The sequence below is a fragment of the Erinaceus europaeus genome, chromosome 12 (assembly GCF_950295315.1).
Source record: "Erinaceus europaeus chromosome 12, mEriEur2.1, whole genome shotgun sequence".
NCBI lineage: Eukaryota > Metazoa > Chordata > Mammalia > Eulipotyphla > Erinaceidae > Erinaceus > Erinaceus europaeus.
The window spans coordinates 45,310,860-45,335,955 of NC_080173.1; the positions used below are offsets into that span (position 1 = coordinate 45,310,860).

Sequence of the window (25,096 nt, forward strand, 5' to 3'; positions counted from 1 at the left end):
CCTCCTCTCTCCATTTCTCTCTGTCCTATCCAACAACGACAATAACAATAATAACTACAACAGTAAAACAACAAGGTCAACAAAAGGGAATAAATAAATGTTTTTAAAAAAGTTTTTCTTTTCTTTCTTTCTTTTTTTTTTTTTTTAAGATTTAAAGACAGAGAAAGGAGGAAGAGAGAAAGAAATAAGGAATAAGAGAGAGAACCAGAGCATTACTCTGGTATATTAGATGCTGGGGATTAAATTCAGAACCTCTTGTTCCCAAGCCCAGTCACTGCTTTACTACCTGGGCTGCCATATTTACTTTTTAAGAGGAGAGTGATGCAGCTTGATGTTTTAGAAAGTTTCCCTGGCAGCCACAGGACAAAGAGTGTGGTGGGCAGAGACAAAAGACAAGAAGACAGGCTAGGACGAATATAATTCTCACACAAAGTCCAAGAGACAGTCTGGTTGCCATTGGTTTTGCAAGTTCATTTGTTTTACTCATCTATTTTCTTTTTTTGTTTTTTTAATTTTTATTTATTTATTTATTTATTTATTGCCTCCAGGGTTATTGCTGGGCTTGGTGCCTACATTAAAGACGAAGCCACTGTTCCTGTGGCTTTTTTTCCCCGTTTTTTTTGTTTTATTTTTGGATAGAACAGAGAGAAATGGAAAGAGAAGGGGAAGGCAGAGAGGGGGAGAGAAAGACAGACACCTGCAGACCTGCTTCACCGCCTGTGAAGTGACTCCCTACAGGTGGGGAGCCGGGGGCTCGAACCAGGATCCTTGCGCTGGTCCATGAGCTTCGCACTATGTGCACTGAACCTGGTGTGCTACTGCCCAGACCCTTTTATTTTCCATATATGAGCTGAATCTGATAATAAGAGGACATTACTTTGATTTCATAGGAAGTGTGGATCTGAACTTTCTGGCAGCTAAGGCAGGAAGGAGGAAATAATGAATTACTTACTTTTCAATTATAGATGGAAGGAAACCTGCCAATTTTTCAAGGCTGGCTCCTTATACCCACCTCCTGATACTAAATGCTTGAGTAAATGGACGGTACAGCACCTGGCAGAGAGCAGATGTCAGTGGATGGGGGTTAGCGCTGAGTAGTGCCTTTGATGGCAGCTTATTGCAGCAAACTAAGAACTTACCTTTACATTACATATCTGTGTCTTAATTTCACCCTTTAGTTGAATCCCAGGTTCTGTCTAATAGAAGCTGTTAACTGATGGAGGTCCCCCTGTGCAACTTTTTGAGGTCTCAGCCTTGTTATAGGGAGAGAACTTGGTTTTCCTGAAGAACAAAGTACATACACTTTCCTCAGCCCATTCTTCCTAGATATTTTTCCAAGTAAGAGTTTGATCTGGGATGATGATTTTACGATTGTACTGCTCTGAAGACCTGAGACCCTGCTAGCACCTGTGGCTGGATGGGAGTGTTCTCTTCTTAAAATATGTGGTTAGAATGTCACTGTAGTTGTCTAGTTGAATCTTTTCTGGTTGGCTCATAATGGAATTGGATTTGTCCAAGGAAGCCCTCTGCATCCCTTTCCTCTTTTTTTTTTAATTTTAATATTTTATTTTATTTATTTATTCCCTTTTGTTGCCCTTGTTGTTTTATTGTTGTAGTTATTATTGTTGTTGTCGTCGTTGTTGGATAGGACAGAGAGAAACGGAGAGAGGAGGGGAAGACAGAGAGGAGGAGAGAAAGACACCTGCAGACCTGCTTCACCGCCTGTGAAGCGACTCCCCTGCAGGTGGGGAGCCGGGGTTTGAACCGGGATCCTTATGCCGGTCCTTGTGCTTTGCGCCACCTCCGCTTAACCCGCTGCACTACAGCCCGACTCCCCATCCCTTTCCTCTTTTATAATATTTGTTTGCTGCCAAAGTAATTTGGCCTTAATGGTCTGGAAATAAAAATAAATGAGATAAAACCATGCCATGAATCCTAGAGGAGGACAAGACAACACCAAGATCCATGTCTTCTCTAGTGGGATGACTTCAGGGGAAGAGGGGGAGAAGTTGGGGGTTGGCCAGAGGTGCGGCAAATGAGGCCACATCTGAACTGCAGAAAATGTGGATGTCAGTTACCCACTGAAAAGTGCTCTTATAAAAACATCAGGGTTGTTTATTTAACAGATAATTGCTGACTTCATTAAGAGGCATAGAAAAAAAAAGACCTTTTGTGGTATACATTATACTTGCCTTTTGCTTTTTTTTTTTTTCCCCTGCTTTGTGTATGTTAACAGATTATTATAAGGATAGCAGATCAGGTAAGAATGAACCTGGTTAGAAAGAGAAATTGAGGGATGGGGCCTATGTATTCATTTTCTGACTCTTGCAGGGTTGCCTGTAAGAATTGGTTCTAAAGGAGTCGGGCAGTAGCGCAGTGGGTTAAGCGCACGTGGTGCAAAGCGCAAGGACTGGTGGAAGGATCCCGGTTCAAGCCCCTGGCTCCCCACCTGCAGGGGAGTCACCTCATAGGTGATGAAGCAGGTCTGCAGGTGTCTATCTTTCTCTCCCCTTCTCTGTCTTCCCCTCCTCTCTCCATTTCTCTCTATCCTATCCAACAATGACATCAATAATAACTACAACAATAAAAAACAAGGGCAACAAAAGGAAATAAACAAATATTTTAAAAAATATCACAGTATAAAAAAAAGTCTTAATTGGTTGGAGAATAATAGGAATGTTTATTATGTGGGTTTCTGATATACTTTATTCTCAGGCTGCCCTGTTTTAATGGTGAACAGTAGTTGTCGTTGGGCCTTGGTACTCAGAGACACAGTTGTATTGCCTTACCTGCCCCCTCCGCAGGTGTTCATGCGGGCCCTCTTCCACTACAACCCTCGTGAGGACAGGGCCATCCCCTGCCAGGAAGCTGGCCTGCCTTTCCAACGTAGGCAGGTCCTGGAGGTGGTGAGCCAAGATGACCCCACATGGTGGCAGGCCAAGCGAGTGGGGGACACCAACCTGAGAGCAGGCCTGATCCCCTCCAAGCAGTTCCAGGAAAGGTGGGTCTTGGTGTGTTGTGAGGGGGCTGGTTGGGGTGGCTGTTGGTGCAGCTAACATGATAGAATACCAGCCATCTGCTGCCACAGCCAGAGGGTCACCTTTGTCTTGTCTCCTGAGGTAAGTCCCTAGGCCTCTTGTTTGTTTTTGTTCCATAGCCATGATGATGGCTGTATGTGATTGAAATAAATAGGTGGAAATCTATGCTATTAAACCAGTGTGTATTTTGTTAATATGTACATAGAGAAAATGGACAAAAAATTATAAAAACACCGATATTTATTTATCAGTGGGAGAGGGAGAGAAAACCAGGGCCTTCCTCGGGCATCTCTGTTACTAGGGTTGAACTTGGCACCTCATCTTGTGTGTGGTCATCTTGGGCTGGGCAAGCTTATTCCCATAATAAGATACTCAGTTTCTTCTCCTTTATGAGCCCGTGAGCCTCTGTTGAGTGTCCCTTATTGCAAAGTGTGATGTCCCTGGAGTGCCAGGCTGTGAGTCAGGTTTCTTTGAGTTTTCCCAAAAGCTCCCTCTGACTGATTCCCTAGCCCAGTTCACGGATCGGTCTACCCGTATGTGTCCTTACAGGCGACTGATCTATCGAAGAGCCACAGGCACCTTGCTGAGCCCCCAGAGCCTCAAGAAGCCCCTCTGTGAGTAGACTGGCAGGGATGCCTCTTCAGGGAGGGTCTGGGGGTAGTGGACTTTGTGGCTGGAAGAAGTGAACACTGAACTGGAAGGTACACTATGGATTCTTTTTGAGGAAAAGTGTGGGGTGGGAAGAGAAGTAAAGAGGGGAGTGTGAGGGTAGGCTGTGAGGACCCATGGATGATACTACAGGGTAGTTAACACCTCTCCCCAAGTTGTTTATAAGTCTCTGGGTCTGTATATCCAGATCTAAGAGAGGCTCCACAGCTTCCATTAGATTCCCAAGGGGCCCAGTGACCCTGTCAAGTTAAGAACCATTGGTATTGGAGGGGGATGGAGATGATCAATAAAGATAAAGGATGCCTGCCCATGAAATAGCTCACTAGGATAGTGTGCTGCTTTGCCATGTGTGCAACCCAGCTTTGAGTCTGGCCCTTGCCACATAGAAGGGGCATACTGCTATGGTCTCTTTCATTCTCTCTCTTTCTCCCTCTCTGCCTCTCTGTCTCTATTTAAAACAAATGGTAAAGGATGCCTAGTTAAATCTGAATCTCAGGTACACAGCAATGATTATGCTCTAATAAACATATCCCATACAGTACTGGTGAAAGACTTATTTTAAGAAATTACTTGTTTATCTGAAATTCAAATGTTAATATCCTAAATTTTTATCTGGCAATCCTACTATGTGTTAACACTCTGTTTTATAGTAAAAAAAAAAAATTACCCACCTACCTCTTTGCCTTAACCATTGCCTCAGCCCCAAAAAGTAGTGGAGTTAGGACCTCCTGTTTATCAAGATGGAGTGGGTGTGGGCTTGGGTCTGTACCTTTGCGGTCAGAGCCCCAAGTTTAGCATTCTGGGTGGAGGAGAGGCTTCCTTGGGCACGAGCTCTGGTCTGGGAGGCTTGGAACAAAGCGAGGGCCCCAACGGGTGCCAGGTGACGAGCACAGCTGGCCTGTGGCTCTGTGTTGCTCCGTCCTCTTGTATCTGCATCTGCCCAGGAAAGTCTTAATCGCCAGAAAAGAGAGCAAGGCCTGGCCTGCTGTAGGCCCCCAGAGCCAACCACTCCCCTGGGTCACAGGCCATTGCCTCAGCCATTCTGTCACTCTTGCTCTCATGATGGAAGGGCTGCTGAGTAAATTGACCTTGAGACTGCTTCTGCTGGCAGTGAGCTGACTTTCTTTGGACTACTAATGAGACACACACAGAAAGACTAATTAGAGTGAGTCTTGGGATTAATAACCTACCACAGCTCAGATCACAGGTTTACTGGAGGAGGGAGAGGAGGGACAGATGGAGGGCACCTAGCACATGAGGCTGTGCTGCCTCTTAGCCGCAGGGCCTCCCAGTTCCCCTTCACTAATGCTGTTCCATCTGTCTTTTGTGCAAACCGCAGATGATCAGCCTTGTGACAAAGGTAGGCTTGGTACTCATCCCCTGTGCACATGGACAAGGCCCTTTTTCTGTAGGATGTCTGGGGCTTCCTCCCCTGCACCTGGGGTGGCCGCATCCCTAGGGCTCTCAGTCCCCCTTCTTTGTAGCTGCCAAGCTGGTGTGATGGGGACAGAACCTTGCCCTGCCTCCTCGGACTAAGGCTGGGCTGTTTGTCTGTGCTGGGTAGTAGGCAGGGACAGGAGGGTGGGGCTGGTGGGTGAGCGCCCTCCTTATTCACATCAGTCCTGTCTCAGGGGCTGGGGAGAGGCCTGTCAGGCAAGAATGGCTGCCAGGATCTAGAAGCTCTACATGGGGCCTAAATATGGAGAACTGGGCAGAACGAAGAATGTACTGTTCTGGCGAGGCCAGGACGTGATATTTCTCATGAGACACACACCGTTCAAGACAGACTCTCAGATGACTCTGTCTCATTCCCCAGAGGCTGGGAACCTCTGGACAGGGCTGTGTGTCCAGTGTAGCTCATGGTCTCCTATCTTTGGTTCCAGAGACCTGTGACTGTGAGGGATACTTCAGAGGGCACTATGTGGGTAAGTAGTGGGGACTTCCCTCAGGGTCCCCCTTCTCCATTTTGCCTGAGCACAACCAACACTGGGGCAGATTCCTGGGTCAGGGAGTGACAAAGGCAGAGTAATTTGAGCTCCAGGAATCTCTCAAATGCAGCAGAACCTGTGAGACCCACCTTTCTCTTCAGTCTCTGTCAGCCAGTAGAGGAACTGGTGTGCCCATGCCTTGGGGGCCAGGTCGGCCTTGGGGTCTGCCTCCTCAAGACATGTAGAAATGATAGGCCTCTTCCCAGATTGGATGATCTGCACCCCCCACATTTCCTAATTATGATCTCAGTGATAATTTGGTCCTGGTTTAACTACCCCCATACAGTACTGGAGCTCATTACTAGTCTCCAAAATTGTGTGTTTATATTCTATTATTCTTTAGGACAGAGAGGAATTGAGATAGGGCGGGAGAGAGAAAGACACTTGCAACACTTCTTCACTACTTGTGAACCTCCCCTTCCCCCCCACTCAGGTGGGGAATTGAGGCTTGAACCTGGATCTTTGTCCATGGTAATGTGTGCTCTACCCATGTGCCATTACCTAGCCCCTTATCCTTTTATTTTGATTAATCTTTTTGATGCTATTTCAAACTTACTGAAAAGTTCTGAGAGTCATACAAAGAACAGCATATATGCTGTATTCAGATTCACCAGTTAGCATTCTCCATATGCATATTTTCCCTGAATAATGTAAGAGTGAACTGGAGATATCATGTCCCTTCATCTCTAAATACCTCAGCATGCATCCCTTAAGGACAAGGCTCAAGATAACACATTATCTTCTATATCGGGGCCGTTATCAATTTCTGGGGATTTGACATGTGTACAGTTCTGTTATCCAGCGTACTGGTTTTTTTTTTTATTTTGTTGCCCTTGTTTTTTATTGTTGTAGTAGTTATTGTTATTGATGTTGTCATTGGTAGATAAGACAGAGAGAAATGGAGAGAGGAAGGGACGACTGGGAGAGAAAGACACCTGCAGACCTGCTTCACCACCTGTGAAGTGACTCCCCTGCAGGTGGAGATGCTGGGGACTCGAACCGGCATCCTTAAACTGGTCCTTGCACGTGTGCTTAACCTGCTGCACTACCACCTGAATCCCATTTTTTTTTAATTAATTAATTTTTTTATTTTTAAGAGAGATGAAGAGAGACACATACACACAGAAACACCAGAACACTGCTCAGCTCTGGCTTGTGGTGGTGGTGGTGGGGGATTAAACCTGGGACTTAGCCTCAGGCATGAGAGTCTGTTTGCATAACCATTATGCTGTCTCCCCTGCCCTTTTTTTTTTTTTAATCATTTTCCTTATTTTAGTTTATCTTTACCAGAGCACTGCCCTGGTTTATGGTGGTGCAAGGGATTGAACCTGGGACTTTGAAGCCTCAGGCATGAGACCCCCTTTGCATAACTGTTCTGCTATCTCCCCAACATATCATTTATATTCAGTTTTTCCAAGTTGTCTAAATATTCTCTAAAGAATTTTTCTTTGTACAGGACAACACGTTCTGTTTGTAGACTCATTTTCAAGGATAAAAGGTTGAGAGAGAGAATGAGTTTCTCAAGGTGGGGCACATACTGAGCCCTAGTTTTTGGATACCAAGTTGTCACCCATTTTTTTTTTAATTTATATATTTTAGATAAAGACAGAGAGAAATTGAGAGAGTAGAAATTGACAGGGGAAATAAGAGAGGGAGAGAGAGAGACAGCTGCAGCACCGCTTCACTGCTCATGAAGCTTCCCCCCTGCAGGTGGGGACCAGTGGCTTTAACCAGGGTCTTTATACACTAATGTGTGTGTTCTACCAGGTGTACCACTGCTCAGCATGGTAGTCACCCTTACATCACGTTAATGGGTGTCCCAGTTAACCCCTTCCTGAAGTAGAAAGTGATTGGGAGAGTGTAACAGGGCTCAGTCCCACCTCCAGGTCTGGCTGGGCTGAAAAAATTTTTTCTGGGAGATAGGCCATGGTTCCCCCCCCCCCCCCCCCACTTGCTGCCCCCAGCTGGTCTTCGAAGGAGTTTCCGGCTGGGTAGGAGGGAGAGACCGGGCATCCCTCAGGAAGGAAAGATGCCTACAGGGGCAGAATCTCCAGAGCTGCTGACCTACGAGGAAGTTACCAGGTACCAGCATCAGCCTGGCGATCGGCCACGCCTGGTGGTTCTGATTGGTAGGTGATGGGCTGGTCACCTTCCTGGAGGGAGGAGGAGGGAGCTCAGCTGGGATGCTTTTCAGACTTCCCTCTGTTTCTCAGGATCTCTGGGAGCTCGACTACATGAGCTGAAGCAGAAAGTGGTGGCAGAGGACCCTCAACACTTTGGTGTTGCTGTTCCACGTAAGAGGGACTGTGGTGTGTGTGCGTGCGTGTGTATGTGTGTGTGCGTGCGTGCGTGTGTGTGTGTGTGTGTGTGTGTGTGTATGTATACTTGTGTACACTTGTGTACATACTTCGTGGAAATCTGTCTATCCTAATCTTTATTTGGGTCTGAGAGACCACTAGGCATGGTCTCCATTACGCAGATCATGAGACCTAGGCATGATAGAAAAAGACTTGTTCTCAGTGGTCCACTCGGACCCTCTGGAGTAGAAATTGGAGGACCACTTTCCTGTTTATTTTCTGGTTTGGGGGGTGAGTCCAGAGCACATTGTACGCAACCTCAGCTGAACTCGGGGCTGTGCCAGCTTCCTGTCAGTGACTTCTTCCCTGATCACTGATTGGTGCTTGGGTAAGTGGTCAGGTAGGCAGAGCCGGTCAGCTGCGCAGGTAGCTCAGGTGCCCCTTGGTATCTGGAGTCACTCTGAGCCTAGAGAAAGCCAGGAGTGCTGATATCAAGTAGTCAGGAGGTCCAACTTTTGAATAAGAGGAGGAAGAGAATGCGTACACCACTGGGCCTTTCTACTTATCTAGAGTGTAGAGCATGTAATCAGTAGGTGAAAAAAGGTGTAAAGTGAATGAATGGTATGGCCAGAAAAGTGAGCATGAATAATCAAAAGAATTAAAAGCACACAGTGGGGTCATTTGTATTCCCTTTACTCTCAAAAAAAAAAAAAAAGGCAATTAGGAAATCAAAGCCTAGGGGGCTGGGAGTTGGGTGGTAGCGCAGCAGTTTAAGCGCACATGGTGCGAAACATGGGGACCGGCATAAGTGTCCTTGTTCAAGCCCTTGTCTCCCCACCTGCGGGGGGGGGGGGGGGTTGCTTCACAAGCAGTGAAGCAGGTCTGTAGGTGTCTATCCTTCTTCCCCTCTGTCTTCCCCATCTCTCTTGATTTCTCTCTGTCCTGTCCAACAACAAGGGCAACAAAATTGGGGAAAAAAGCCTCCAGGAGCAGTGGATATGTGGTGCAGGCACCGAGCCCCAGAGATAACTTTGGAGGCAAAAATAGAAATAAATTTTTAAAAGGCTGTGGACACCAGGCTGGGTGTAGTACACCTGATTGAGTGCACATGTTAACAATGCACAAGAACCTGGGTTTGAACATCTGGTCCCCACCTGCAGGGGGAAAGCTTTGCAAGTGGTGAGTCAGTGTTGTAGGTATCTACCTCTGTCTCTCTCCCTACCACCCCCTCCCCTCTCAACTTCTGTCTCTATCCAATAAATAAAGATAATACAAAAAAAATTTTTTTAAAAAAAGCTTAGGGATCCCTTCTGTATGTCTTTAAAAGCACAGCACCAGTGAGGCAATTTGCAGAGTAGTGCAGGATATGTACTTGACACGAGACAGAGGGGGCTCTGACCCTGGCTCTGTGCAGGCTTACCTGCCTATGGTGGGACTCCATGGAGGGTCCTGTGCTTTACTGTTCTGTGCCTCTCATGCCCCCAGCATGCAAAGCAGAGGCTTCCTCTGGTTTCCATCACAGTCTGCAAGTGTCTGACGTTTGAGGATACTTACCTGAGAAGTGGTTGCTTTATAGACATCAGCTCCTGAAAGGTTACCTCCTGTCCTTGATCAGTGCATGGTGACATCTCTTTGCCTTGACTTTCTTCCCCTTTTGTCTTTGAAAGATACCACCAGGCCCCGAAAGAGCCATGAGAAAGAGGGGGTAGAATATCACTTTGTCTCTAAGCAAGCCTTTGAGGCCGATTTACATCACAACAAGTACGTGTGCATGATGGGCCAGCTGTACCTCCTTGCAGCTGTGTGTGTGTGTGTGTGTCTCTTTGCACCTGTCTGGTCTCTTGCTTGATCTCCTGGAAGCTTCTAGGAAGCATGGGGACAGTAGGAGAAAAATAGTGGTGGGGAGTGCATGCACCTTTCTGTGCTTATTTAGGTGAACTTGGGAACTAAATGTCTTCTCTTGGGTGGTGTTTCAGGTTCCTGGAGCATGGTGAACATAAGGAAAATCTGTATGGAACCAGCCTGCAGGCCATTCGGGCTGAGATGGCCAAAAACAAAGTTTGTTTGGTGGATGTTGAACCCGATGTGAGTTCCTGCATTGGGCCTTTCCTGTTAGCAGAATTTAGAAACCAGTGGATTACTGTGCATTAAAAAAAATAAGTTGAGGGGTCGGGCGGTGGCGCAGTGGGTTAAGCGCATGTGGCGCAAAGCGCAGGGACCGGCGTAAGGATCCCGGTTCGAGCCCCCGGCTCCCCACCTGCAGGGAAGTCGCTTCACAGGCGGTGAAGCAGGTCTGCAGGTGTCTATCTTTCTCTCCCCTTCTCTGTCTTCCCCTCCTCTCTCCATTTCTCTCTGTCCTATCCAACAACGAATTGCGTCAACAAGGGCAATAATAATAACCACAACGAAGCTACAACAAGGGCAACAAAAGGGGGGAAAAAATGGCCTCTAGAAGTGATGGATTCATGGTGCAGGCACCGAGCCCAGCAATAACCCTGGAGGAGGAAAAAAAAATAAAAATAATAAGTTGAATTTATTTTTTTACTAGAGCACTGCTCAGCTCTGGTTTATAGTGACATGGGGATTGAACCTAGAACATTGGAGCCTCAAGCAGGAGAGTTTTTTTTCATAACCCTTATGCCATTTCTCCCAGTTAAAATTAATTTCTTTTACTTTTTATTTTAATAAAAATTAATTCATTTTTTACGAGAGAGACTAGACCATTGCTCCATTATATGTAGTGCCAGGGATCAAACCTGTGAGCCTCACCCATGCAAGTGTAGCACTTCACTCACTGAGCCACCTTCCCACCACATGGTGGGCTGTTTGTTTTACACAATATTTACCTCACTCAGAAGGAATTTCTAGTTCAGAATACTGGGTATGAATTTCTCCCACATGTGTACCTCTATATACAAACATTGAGGAGAGCTTGTGGACCTTCTTGGTGGCCCATAGACCCAGGGTAGTAGCTGTGCCTCTAGTAAATCATGCGGCAGAATGATTTGTAGTACTGACAGGCCAATTATGACATGACAGAGTTAGAAGTGAAAAGGTGGGAGCTGGGGCTCAGCTCTTGGCATCAGGCCACCCTCTCCCTGTCGAGACCAAGCGAAATCCTTGGCTTAAGGGATTGTGGAGGGAGGTTGCCAGAAGTCTAGTTTGAAAGGGAGAAATGGCAGGAGACATGACCTTGTGAAGTACTTCAAAAATATTTCTAGTTCTGCACACACTTCACACTGTGTGCTTGACAGGGGCTTAGCCATCTTTTTAGCCCCATCTTTGAGAAAGACTTCTAAGCTTTGAACTCAATCTGGGGAGTTTTTTTCTCTATAGAAAACAGACCTCTGGTTATAATGTATAAGCCATAAGCTTTATTTTATAAAAGTTTCCTTGAAGCATGTTCCAAACAGCACATTATATCTGTGAAGGGAAACTCACTAATTTGGGCTTATTAGGAATAGGTAATAAAATTAAAAGTCTTTATGTCGAATTTGATTTAAGATGACTTAGATGATTTTTTTTTTTTGGTTGCAGATGGCACACATAAAGGTTTAATTTTTATTTTATTATTTTTAAATGCTTTATTATTATTACTATTATTATTTTTGCCTTCAGGGTTATTGCTGGGCTTGGGTCTGGCACTACAAATCCACTGCTTCTGGTGTCCTTTTTTTTTTTTTTTTTTTTTTTTAATAGGACAGGGAGAAATTGAGAAAGGGGTAGAAGATACAGAGTGAGATAGAAAGATAGATACCTGCAGACCTGCTTTACCACCTGTGAAGCAACCCTCCTGTAGGTGAAGACCTGGGGGCTCGAACCAGGATCATTGTGAGGGTCCTGGTGCTTTGTACTATGTGTGCTTAAACTGGTGAACCACCGCCTGGCCCCTTTATTTATTATTGAATAGAGACAGAAATTGGGAGGGGAGGGCAGATAGAGAGGGAGAGAGACAACACCTGCAGCCCTGCTTCACCACTTGTGAAGCTTTCCCCCTGCAAGTGGGGACCAGGGGTTTGAACCTGGGTCCTTGCACACTGTAATGTATGTGCTTAACCAGGTGTACCACTACCTGGTCTCCAGTTAAATGTTTAATACCATTATTTCCAAACAGAAGCTGTTATGTTACAGATAAAATGAAGACAGAAAAAATTGCTTATTGAAAACCCTCTAGTCATTCATTGCATTTTGTTTCAAGTGATCTTAGTCTTTTGCTTAGCAAACTTTTCCTTCTTTCATCATAAGGAGGCTGGTGATAACACGTACTTTGTACTAGTGTCATCCACATTGATGACATTTGAATCCTGCCAGCTCTTCCATCAGGAATGGATAGCTGGAGGAGGACACGAGATGGTTAATTAAAGCTTGAGGCAGGCCTCAGCTGAGTCGAAGTTGAAGAAAACAAGAAATGACAGTTGGTCTGTTCAGTTGAAGTTCATTATCACTTGACAAATGTCATCAAATTTTTTGCCATATGGGTGGGGTAGATAGCATAATGGTTATGCAAAGAGACTTTCATGTCTGAGGCTTCAAGGTTCAATCCCCTGCACCATCATAAACCAAAGCTGAGCGGTACTCTGGTAGAAAAACAAAACAAAACAAAACAAAACAAAGCAAAAAAAAAAACCAACAGATTTTTGCCACTAAAATTTTGTGTTGAAACAAACCATTAGTGAACATTCAGAAAATATATTTTACCATAAAATGTTTAAAAAGTATATAATACTTCTAATTTTTTCTTTCTAGGCACTGAAACAGCTGAGAACCTCAGAGTTCAAACCCTATATTATATTTGTAAAGCCTGCAATTCAGGACATAAGGAAGACACCACCCATGTCCCCAGCTTGTGGGGACACAGCAATGCCACTTGTAAGTTTCAAGTTTATCATTTCTTTTTATGATGGCCTGAAAAGTCCTATTATAGCAGCATACGAATATTCATACCATTTACACTAGACTGTCTTTCCATTTTACCTATTGGGATGACTTAACTGGTCCTGTGGCCAGAAGATTAGAGAGATACAGTCAGAAGTGCCTCCTGATCCAGTCATGCTGACTTTACCTGACCTTGCCATCCTGTATCACCTCACACAAGCACCTTTCTGGAGATTAAGTGATTGACCTGTCAGGGAACTGATCTGAGTGTGACAAAACACATTAATATATCAAATTTGTAAGCCAAACCCATGTATGTACAAATTGAAATGTCAGCTAACAAGTTCATTTAACATTTATCAAGCCTTCAAATGAGATTGGACCATCAGTGAATGAATCTGCTTCTAAAATTCATGGATAACTCAATGTGTGTGTGTGTGTGTGTGTGTGTGTGTGTGTGTTTCCTTTCTTGTTTTGACAAGACAGGAATTGAGAGGGGAGAGGAGATCAAGAAGGAGAGAGAAAGATAGACACCTGCAGACCTGCTTCACCACTCATGAAGTGTCCCTCCTGCAGGTGGGAGCAGGGCTCAAACCCTGATCCTTGTGCATGGTAGTATGTGCACTTAACGTGGTGTGCCACCACCCGACGCCCTTAGTTTGCCATAGATAACTTGTTCAGTCCAGTCTGTGTCAGGAGCCATACTTAAAACTAAGTATCTGTCACAGTTTTCCCAGGATATGTAGGCTTGGTGACTCATTTCTTCTGATTTTTAACAGGGTCAGTTAGACCCTGCTGACAGTTGTTATGGGGGAGTCAGAAGCAACCCAATTCCATCACTGACTTTGCTTGCTGTCCAATATAGCAATATAGATCCATGTGAGGGAGGCCCTCTTGGATCCTCCCCAGAATGTAGTCCTAGTTCCTGCTAATTCTGTTTATAATTGTCCACACCTATGGAGTGACTAAGTAACAACTGGAGAGAAACATTAGAAGTTTTCCTTTTTTGAGACTCTAAGGAGACAGCTTGAGTCTAGAACCTCTTAGAAACACATAGAACGTTCATCATGGTGAGGATAATGAGAATCCCCCCCAAATTAGAAGCACCCTAAATTGCCAACAGGCAGACTCAGTCCAATATTATACAATATCCACAAGATGGAATAGAATATTACACAGTCTAAAGTCATATGTTTGAGGCCTACTTGATGACATAGACAAATGTGATTTTGCTAAATGAAAATAAATCTGAAAATATGTGATTCTAATTTTTTTTGTCACAAAATAATTAAAATACTGAAAACATATAGTGAGTGGGATCATGACTAGTTCTGTTTTCTATTTTACTCTTTTGGGGGTGGTTAACAGCTTTATTGAGATAAAATTTATACATCATGGGGCCAGGTGGTGGCTCATTGGATAGAGCCATTACTATGTACAAGGACCTTGATCAAGCCCCCCATCCTCACCTGTAAGGGGGATGTTTCATGTGTGGTGGAAATCTGGTGCAGGTGTCTCCTCTCTGTCTCTCAATCATGCTTATTTAAAAAAAAAAAAAAGAAGTTGCCAGGAAGTACTGGAGTTGTGCAGGCACTGAGCTTCAGTGATAACCAACTGGAGAAAAAAAAATTATATATATATGTATATCTCACATAATTCATCCATTTGAAGTAGTACATTCACAATGTTGTACAGCCCTGATCCTCCCTACCCCCAAAGAAGCCCTGAGTCCATTAATATCCCTCCCCACAATTCCTTTCTAACCTCAGGTAACCACAGATTTGCTTTATTTTTATTTTTTCCCATTTTTCAAATTTGTGATTGTCAGATTATATCACAAGGTTATGACTGTAAGAATACATGCTGTGTTTATTAATATTACTTCATATACTGCATGTGGCCTCCTTTCATGTTAGTGTAATGTTTTTTGTTTCCTTCATGTATTAAGACTTTTACTTTATTTTTTCTTTTGTTGCCCTTCTTGTTTATCATTGTTATTATTGTTGTTATTGTTGTCATTGTTGTTGGATAGGACGGAGAGAAATGGAGAGAGGAGGGGAAGACAGGGGGAGAGAAAGACAGACACCTGCAGACCTGCTTCACTGCCTGTGAAACCCCTGAAGGTGGGGAGCTGGAGGCTCAAACCAGGATCCTAATGCCGGTCCATACGCTTTCCATGTTTTTTTTTTTTTTCAATGACATTTAACTCCATTGGAAATTTGAATTCTTTTAAGAAGAAAATATTAGGAAGATTGAGGTATGTGATGGAAAAAAAAAAAAGCAAACAAGCAAACAAAACACTAACTTCTGTAATTTGTGTATGACTAAATGCTTCCAGTACAGGATGTATGTACAAGGGTGTGGGGAGAGATTGGAGACCCAGGGACAGCACTGCAGGAAGCATTTGGATATGAGTGAAGCCCTGTAATAATATATGAGTGAAGCCCTGTAGAATATAAAATTGGGAGACTCCTCCAAACATAATGTAGCTTTTCCCTTCCTGCTGGAAAAAACTAAAGAGGAATGACCCCACCCTTCTTTTAGTCCTAAGCTGTCTCTGTGGTAGCATGCAAAAATACTGTCTCTTAAGTGGCCAAGCAGTGGCATGTCTGGTTGAGTGCACATGTTGCCACACCTAAGGACCCAGGTTCAACCCCCTGCTCCCAACCTGCAGCAAGTCTGAAGGTGTCTATCTCTTTCTTCCTCTCTGTCTCCCTCCCTCCCTTTTAAAATATTTTTTATTTATAAAATAGACATTGACAAGACCATAGGATAAGAGGGGTACAGTTACCACCACCAGAGCGCCATATCCTATCCCCTCTTTTGAAAGCTTTCCTGTTCTTTATCCCTCTGGGACTGTGGACCCAGGGTCATTTTGGGGTACAGAAGGTGGAAGATCTGGCTTCTGTAATTGCTTCCCCACTGAACATGGGCGTTGACAGATCGATCCATACTCCTAACCTCTCTCTCTCTTTCCTTAGTGGGGTGGGGCCCTGGGGAGATGGGGTTCCAGGACTGATTGACGGGGTCCTCTGACCAGGAAAGTCAGGTTGACATCATGTTAGTTAGCATCTGGAGCCTGGTGGCTGAAAAAGAGTTAAGCTATAAAGCCAAACAAATTGTTGATTAATCATGAACCTAAAGGCAAGAATATTGCAGATGAATATTTGTAGTCTCTATTTTGGAAAAAGCTAGTAGGTCTATTTTAGGTATATTCCAAGGGGCCATGACTTTACTAGTTTTTGCCTGAGTATGACAGCTAATAAGCAGGTGAACCCAAGTTATTGTCTGGGGAGATGGTGTCATAGTTGGGAAAAGGACTAGAAAGCTGGATCAGGGAAGAGAATAGCTCCCCAATATGGGGAAAAGTATCTAAAATACTGTTAACTGTAAATCTCATCAATTTGATCTGGGGCCCATACTCGTCGTCCCTGTAGGTCTGAGCTCGCATTCTGTGGTCATGGCTAGGAACATTCCAGGCTGCACTAACTTCAAGACACATCTTCCTCAAGTGGTAGAGTATGTTGCCCGACCTTCCTTAAGAGAATGGAACATTCCCTACCATTGTTGATCCACTTTGAGGGCAAGGTCCTATGGAGGCCCACAAAGGGGTCCATTATTTTGTTCCTGATGGAGGTGACCAGTGACAGTGGAGAGAGGGATCTATTAGAGGTCTAGGCCCATCATGTCTGTGTGAAAACCCCAGGACTTACTGACTAGTGCCCCAGGTGATAGGGTGAGCTGGTAGTAACCAAAGAGTCATTAAAGTCATTAAAGTATGCTGGTCTCTTACCCTTATCCAGTTTTTGTAGTCCTTACTTTATCTGACAAGGTTAGCTTTGGAGTGATTGAGGGAAGTGAAATAGGAAGTAGGTGAGGAGGGTAATTTTGGTCTAAGTAGAAACTTTAAAAAAAATTTTTTTATATTTATTTTCTCTTTTGTTGCCATTATTTTTCATTGTTGTAGTTATTGTTGTTGTTACTGATGTTGTCATTGTTAGATAGGATAGAGAGAAATGGAGAGAGGAGGGGAAGACAGAGAGCGGGAGAGATAGACAGACACCTGCAGACCTGTTTCACCGCCTGTGAAGTGACTCCCCTGCAGGTGGGGAGCTGGGGGCTTGAACTGGGATCCTTCCGCTGGTCCTTGTGCTTTGCGCCACATGCACTTAGCCTGCTGCGCTACTGCCTGATTCCCAGAAATGATTTTTTAATTTATTTTATTTATTTATTAAGGAGAGGGATAGGAGAGAGAGAAAGAGCCAGACATCACTCTGGTACATGTGCTGCTGGGGATTGAACTCAGGACCTCATGCTTAAGAGAACAACGTTTTATCCACTGCACCAGCTCCCAGACTGCCCAGAAACTTTTCATTAGGTACTTCATGGTGTCTTTTTTAGGTCTTTCTACTTGCTTGCTGTGCTTATTGGGTCACTGCAAACTATTGTGCACTTTTGCTTTAAGGTATATATTTTCCCCTAACTTATGCATACATGTGTATATATTATATACCTTATCTCATGGGCCCCAGCCTATATTTAGGTTTAGAGGCTTTGTTAGGAAGTGTACTACATGAAATGGAATTAAGGAGTCCTATGAGCTAGGAAAGGTCTCACCCAAGTAATGAAGCTGGAGGGTTAACATTTCATGCTTGACGTCTCTGGACATAGTCCAAAGCGAAGCATGCCAAGGTGGTACTGGTTGCACTGATTACAATGGAATCAGCAGATGCAGTAATCAGTTGGGATGAACTGAGAGAAGCATACAGGAAAGTGAGCCCCCACCCCCGATGTTCCAAGACTGGGAGATGTATGGGCTTTATAGAGAAAGGGGAAGGTTCCTGCTGTCTTAGGGTTTAAGAAATTAGTAGATAGTTACTGCTATAACCAAATTATTTGGCAATTGGGTTAACTTTGAAAATCCTATTGTTAGGATTTGCTGTATCATACAAGATCTCATCATAATTTATGTCCTTTTATGCTATTTACATATAGCTGTATCTATAAAGTGACACCACCAGTTGCTTCTGTTCTTCCTGGTCTAAGCTTATAGGTGATTTAATATTTCATAGAATAAGTCATTATTATAAATGTATTAACAATTTGAGCCCACTGTTAAAATTCGATCTGATCACTAATTTCAAGTCTTTAAGTGCTTAGATTGTAGGAATAGATACTCAGAGCTATGGTCTATGCATCAAAAAGTTTGAGACATTCAATCCATTTTCCCCTCTCATATTAATAGTGATTTATGAGACTGTAAGTTAGTAGGAGTATATATTAACACCATTCCCACCACCAAAGGTCTGTCTCTCCCCCCCCACCCCCAATCTGTGAAGCTGAACTTCTACCCTCACCCTCTACCCAGAGATTTTTACTTTGGTGCCATACTCCAAACTCAGTCAGATTCTGCTGTTTCCCTTTCTGTTTTTTTTTCTCAACTTCTGTTTATGAGTAGGATCATTCCGTACTCATCTTTGTCTTTCAGAGTTTTCACTTAACATAATTCCTTCTAGCTCCATCCAAGATGGGTCAGAGAAGGTGGGCTTATTATTCTTAATAGCTGCATAGCATTCCTTTGTGTATGTATATCACAGCTTTCTCAGCCATTGATATGTTGTGCACCCAGTTTGCTTCCAGGTTTTAGCTATTAGCAATTGTGCTGTTATGAACATAGGTGTACACATATCTTTTTGATTGGGTGTTATGGAGTCCTTAGGATATATCCCTAGGAGAGGAATTACTGAGTCATATGGAAGGTTGATTTCTAGCCTCCTGAGGGTTCTCCAGACTGCTCTCCACAGAGGCTGGACCAGTTTCCATTCCCACCAGCAGTGCAGGAAGGTTCCTTTTTACCCACAGCCTCTCTAGCGGTTGTTGCTGCTGTCCTTTTTGATCTATGCCATTCTTACAGGAGTGAGGTGGTATTTCATTGTTGTCTTTCTTTGCATTTCTCTGACAAGCAATGAACTGGAGCAATTATTCATATGTTTGTTGGCCTTTTGGATCTCTTTTGTAGTGAAAATTCTGTTCATATTTTCTGCCCATTTTTGGATGGGGTTATTTGCTTTTTTGTTGCTGTTTGGTGAGCTCTTTATGTATTTTGGTTATTGGCCTTTTGTCTGATGTGTGGCATGTGAAGATCTTCTCCCATTCTGTGAGCGGTTTCTTTGTTTGATGATTTATTTTGCTGTGCAGAAGCTTTTCAATTTGATGTAGTCCCACTGATTTGTTTTCCCTCTAATTGGGTTTGTATTATCAAAGTTGTCCTTGAGGTTTAGGTGGGAAAGTGTTGCACCAATATTTTCCTCTAAGTATTTGATAGTTTCTGGTTTAACATCCAGATCCTTGATCCATTTGGAGTTGACTTTTGTTTCTGGTGAGATAAAGTGGTTCATTTTCATTCTTCTGCATGTTTTCACCCAGTTTTCCCAGCACCTTTTATTGAAGAGAGCCTCCTTCCTCCATTTAATAATTTGGGCCTCTTTATAAAAAATTAGATGTCCGCTAAGTGTGGGGGCTTAGTTCAGGGCTTTCGATTCTGTTCCACCAGTCTGTGTGCTTATTTTTGTTCCAGTACTAGGCTGTTTTGATTATGATGGCCTTATAATTATAGTTTGAGATCTGGTAGTGTGATGCCTCCATTTCTGCTTCTTTTCCTTAATATTGTTTTGGTGATCCTAGGTGTTTCCTGGTTCCAGATAAATTATTGTAATTTGTGTTCTATTAAAGAAACTTGGTAGGACTTTGATGTGTATCACATTTTGATGATATTAATTCTTCCAATCCATGAGCATGGAATATCTTTCTATTTCTTTGTATCATCTTTTTTTTTATAAAACATTTTTATTATTTTTAATATTTATTTATTTCCTTTTGTTGCCCTTATAGTTATTATTGGATAGGACAGAGAGAAATGGAGAGAGGAGGGGAAGATAGAGAGGGGGAGAGAAAGATAGACACCTGCAGACCTGCTTCACTGCCTGTGAAGCGACTCTCCTGCAGGTGGGGAGCTGGGGGCTCAAACTGGGATCCTTACATCGGTCCTTGTGCTTTGTGCCACCTGCGCTTAACCCGCTGCGCTACCACCCAACTCCCTGTATCATCTTCTGTTTCTTTGTATAGTGACTCATAGTTTTCAGTATACAAGTCTTCCGCTTCTTTGGTCAGTTTTATTCCTAGATATTTTATTGATTTTGCTGTGATAGTGAATATTTCCCTCCTTTTTAATTAGTCTGTCCTTTCAAATAAAATGGGGGAATAAAATAAAGGGAAAGAATGGCAGCCAGGAGTGCTGGATTCATAGTGCTGGCACTGAGTCTTAGCAGTAGCCTTGGTGGCCAAAAAAAAGAGAGAAAAAATTTTCTTAGACCTTTGTTTATATTAATAATAGTAATTATTTTACATAGAGGCAGAAGGAGAGAGTCTAAGAGACCACTGAACACTGAAGTTTCCTTCAGTCCAGTGGGGCTGGGCTCAAACCTGGGTCACACATGGCAAAGCAGCAAGCACACTATCCAAGTGAGCTATTTTGCCAGCCCTGTTGCTTAAACCTTTAGATATGTCCTGAAACTGCAGGTGTGCTCATTAAAGTAGGAATCTGGTTTTGTGACAGAGGAAGAGGGACTATTTTGAAATGTAGATATAACAGAACTCTTCCCCATTATGGCAGCATAAGAACACTGAGTGCCTAGAAGCAGAGGAGAAAAAGCAACAGAGGACTGGAAAGAGAAAGGGAGATGGGTGAATGCTAGTGATTTTGTTTTGTGATGAGTGGAACTGCTGCCACTTTCCTTCCTTCCTTACACAACTGAGTTTATAGGTCAGCTACCCACATGAAGTTCTACTTATTAGAAATTCCTTGAAGAAAGAAGCACTCTTCAGATTGCATCAAGGAGGAAACCATTGGATGCCTGTAGTTTAGTGCTGGGTGTTAGGAAAGCAATCTGATTAATGAAATCAGGTGTCATAGAAAATGGGAAATTTGGGGGGCTGGGCAGTGGTGCAGCAGGTTAAGCACACATGGTGCAAAGCACAAGGACCAATGTAAGGATCCTGGTTCAAGTCCCCAGCTCTCCACCTGCCCCTTGCTTCACTTCACAAACGGTGAAACAGGTCTGCATGTATCTTTCTCGCCCCCCTCTGTCTTCCCCTCCTCTCTCGGTTTCTCTCTGTCCTATCCAACAACAGCAGCAGCAGCAGCAATAATAATAACAATAAGGGCAACAAAAGGGAAAAGACAGCCTCTAGGATCAGTGGATTCGTACTGCAGGCACCAAGCCCCAGCAATAACCATGGAGGCACAAAAAAAAAAAAAGAAAGAAATTTGACCAAGATTAGCCCAGTGTTTTCTTAAATCAGTTTGCTTTGTCCTCTGTGCTACTGTTTGACCTGGTATGAGAGAATGACATGAAGATTTTAGTTAAACTCCTTTTTCTGTTAATTTGAGAAGTGCTTTCTTTATTTTTGCATGGTTAATATTTATAGCATTTCCTATAGTTATTTAATCAAAATGTCAAGAATACAATAGTATTCTCTTTGGAAATATTTTGGGGCAGGAATCATGATAACTGCATGTGACACACAAATGTAGAACTTCACACTTCAAAGAACTTCATATCCTGGTTTGTTGACAGGGCCTCAGAAGATGTACTATGATGAATAACTCCAGTGATTATGTCTGCCATCCATTAACTTTATTGGAACTTTGATAAGTTATGTCCCTATACTGTTCTTGTGTTCTGTTGACTATTAATGGGTCATAGTTATTCATTCGTTACTTAAAAATGAAAGGCTGGGAAGTTGCCCAAGACAAAGACTATAGGCTTCTTATTTGAGGGGAGAACAACTTGGTTGTTTATAACTGCCCTTTCCCTTGCAGGATGAGGAGCAGCAGGAAATGGCCATCTCTGCCACCTTCATAGACGAGTGCTATGGGCACCTGGTGGACGCCGTGCTGGTGAAGGAGGACCTCCAGGGTGCACACAGCCAGCTCAGAGTGCTCTTAGACAAGCTGAACAAGGACACTCACTGGGTACCTGTTAGCTGGGTCAGGTGACTCTCCCAGACAGTTTGGCTTGGAGGGGGCCCAGACCACCACTTAGTCCAGTCTCCATCCACTATGTTATCATCAAGGGTTGTCAAGTACAGGGAGAGGCAGAATTTTCCATCATCATCAAGAAGAGTATATAAGTGAGAAGTCTTTGTTTATTGTAGATTTTTGTCTGTTGCTTTACACTTGTGCCTTTCAACGTGAGTTGAAAGTGAGCTTGTCACAAAGTAACACATTTTATTCATTAAAAGTATTAGAGGCAAGGTGATCCTGATTCTTTGTACCAAAGTGAAGTAGCCACTATCTTTTGAGAGTGGTAGTGGTGGTGGTGAATTTATGTAGCATTGATTTGCACACTTTATCCAGTTCTGTTGGGGGTAGATTTGTGTTACCCAAAGGGATTTTGCATGTAACTGAAGTGCCCATCTTGATAACTGATTATTTATTTATTCCCTTTTTGTTGCCCTTGTTTTTATTGTTATTGATGTTGTCGTTGTTGGATAGGACAGAGAGAAAGGGAGAGGGGAGGGGAAGACAGAAGGGGGAGAGAAAGATAGATACCTGCAGACCTGCTTCACTGCTTGTGAGGCGACTTCCCTGCAGGTGGGGAGCCAGGGGCTTGAACCAGGATCCTTCCGCCATTCCTTGTGCTTTTCCATGTGCGCTTATGGGCTTAACCCGCTGCGCTACCGCCCAACTCTCTTTTTTTTTAACTGATGCACTAATCAGCTCTGGTTTATGGTGGTGGGGATTAAACCTGGGACTTTGAGCCTCAGGCATCAGAGTCTCTTTGCATAACCATTATGCTATCTCCAGTGCCCTAAAATGATTTTTTAATTTTTTGTGGTAACTGCCTGACAACAAAGAAATTGATTCACTGCCCTACTTCTTTCTTTCTTCTCTTTTTTTTTTTTGAAGACTAAGGCACACTCACCATTTCTGCTAATTACTGTCTTATTTTGACATAGTGACATTTTCAGGGGTTCTTGAGAAGACTGCTTGTCTTTTTCTTAATGCCCTCAGGCTCTGACAGTTGAGTCCTGGCATTGTTTGACTTGTTCTATCATTTGTTTCTCCTCTTACTGTTTTCTGGTTCTCACATGTCCTTACTTTCAGATTACACGGGTTACTGTCAAGCTGGAGTAGAAGAAATCAGATATTCTGTCAGTTAAAACTATTCCTAAAGCCATGGTAAATCAGTTCTGACTATTACAAGTATATAGATCTTGAGTGTGGTCCTAATAGCTGTCTTTTTGTTTTTAAGATTTTATTTATTTATTAATGAGAAAGATGGGAGGAGAGAGAGAAAGAACCAAACATCACTCTGGTACATGTGCTGCCAGGGATTGAACTCAGGACCTCGTGCTTGAGAGTCCCATGCTTTATCCACTGTGCCACCTCCCGGACCACAATAGCTGTCTTTTTAATGTCACACAGGATTTGTGATATATTTTAGCTGCTCAAAGGATTTCTTTTGTTTCCAGTAGTTAACATGTCTTTTTTTTTTTTTTTGTCAGAATCTGTGCTAAGGCCTTTATATACATACATCACTTTGACAGATACACCAAGCTCATGCTATAAGGTTCTTATCCCCATTATACAAATGAGAAAAACAAGGCTTAGAAAGTTTAAATAATATGTCCAAGCTCATATAGCTTAACAAGCAGTTTTACCAGACTACTTGAACCTGTCTCTCTAATACTAGAGATGGCCATTATTCATAATACTGTTGTGATATTGACTCATTCTATTGTGGTCCCATAACTGAGACTACTCATTAAGACTATGACTTGGAAGTGAGGAATGTGCTCATAACTAGACAGCAAGATGCAGTGTAACTGTAACTACTAAGACTTAACAGAGACTGCTTACGTGCATCAATATTTCAAATTCTTTCTCTCCTTAGAAGAAAAAGGAACAAGTGTGAAACACCAGGGAGAAGATTTGCTGCTCATTTAGAAAGGGTTTTTTTTTTTTTTTTGCCCTTTTGTACACCTTTGTGACTTAAAAAATTTTTTTTTAATTTATTTATTTTCCCTTTTGTTGCCCTTGCTTTTTTATTGTTGTTGTTATTGATGTTGTCGTTGTTAGATAGGACAGAGAGAAATGGAGAGAGGAGGGGAAGACAGGAGGAGAGAAAGATAGACACCTGTAGACCTGCTTCACCACCTGTGAAGCGACTCCCTTGCAGGTGGGGAGCTGGGAGCTTGAACCAGGATCCTTATGTTGGTCCTTGCGCTTCACACCATGTGTGCTTAATCCACTGCGCTACTGCCTGACTCCCCACCTTTGTGACTTTCCAGTTCACTAACCTGCTGCATCTGCCTAACAGCATCATATTATCCAGCCTGTTCCAGCAAAAGGATGAAAATTTTTTTTTGCACCTACAGAGTATATGCTAGATTTTTATCAAGTAAGGTGAGTCTTGGGCTGTTCTATACAGAACCAGGGCAGGGAGGGCAGCTGCTCCTCCGAGTGTGAATGACACATACAAAGTTGTCTGTTTTAGGAAGCCTGGATCTAAAGTCATCTCAGGTGAAAAAGCAGATTAGTCAGAATTACCCTTGAACTGTGCTTTAGGGAGTACCGCAGTGGATTTCCTAACCACCTTCTAGAAGTCCCTGGAAATAGTTTTCCTCCAGTGTGGGAGCAGAGTATTGAGCACCATAAATAGCTCTCCCTCCAACCCCATTGGCCTGTCATACTACTCAATAGATATATTCTCCTTATTTATTATTTTCACACAATTGCTAGGTGATAGGGTAATAACACTCTGTAAATTTATGAAGCAAGGTGTTAAAAATCTGACGCTTGGGAGCCGGGCGGTAGCGTGGCGGGTTAAGCGCAGGTGGCGCGAAGCGCAAGGACCGGCGTGAGGATCCTGGTTCGAGCCCCCGGCTCCCCCCCTGCAGGGGCATTGCTTCACAGACGGTGAAGCAGGTCTGCAGGTGTCTATCTTTCTCTCCCCCTCTCTGTCTTCCCCTCCTCTCTCCATTTCTCTCTGTCCTATCCAACGACAACATCAGTAACAACAACAATAATAACTACAACAACAATAAAAAGGGCAACAAAAGGGAAAATAAATAAATCAAATTACAAAAAACAAAAATCTGACGATTGCTTTACTTTCCATCAAAGTAGCTTCCCTACCTTTAAGACAGGCTATGTCTTCAGTGG

General features: G+C 43.3%; 1 protein-coding gene and 1 long non-coding RNA gene across 5 annotated transcripts in view; both read left to right on the forward strand.

Annotated features, from left to right (window-relative positions):
- MPP3 (MAGUK p55 scaffold protein 3) overlaps positions 1-22,375 on the forward strand; it is a 32,016-nt gene extending 9,641 nt beyond the window's left edge. For 2 of the 4 annotated variants that reach the window (XM_060203417.1, XM_060203416.1), the window contains exons 11-20: positions 2,805-3,001; positions 3,588-3,652; positions 5,047-5,067; positions 5,591-5,632; positions 7,660-7,824; positions 7,909-7,989; positions 9,660-9,753; positions 9,969-10,077; positions 12,739-12,861; positions 21,749-22,375. In XM_060203417.1, coding sequence (XP_060059400.1) covers positions 2,805-3,001; positions 3,588-3,652; positions 5,047-5,067; positions 5,591-5,632; positions 7,660-7,824; positions 7,909-7,989; positions 9,660-9,753; positions 9,969-10,077; positions 12,739-12,861; positions 21,749-21,925 — 1,074 coding nt within the window. In that variant the 3' untranslated portion in view covers positions 21,926-22,375. Of the gene's footprint in view, positions 1-2,804; positions 3,002-3,587; positions 3,653-5,046; positions 5,068-5,590; positions 5,633-7,659; positions 7,825-7,908; positions 7,990-9,659; positions 9,754-9,968; positions 10,078-12,738; positions 12,862-21,748 lie in introns of those variants that run through there. The other 2 variants (XM_060203418.1, XM_060203419.1) reach the window with 2 other exon arrangements.
- Positions 1-25,096, forward strand: part of LOC132541911 (uncharacterized) — a 307,257-nt gene that overhangs the window by 65,763 nt on the left and 216,398 nt on the right. The gene's annotated exons all lie outside the window — the stretch shown is intronic.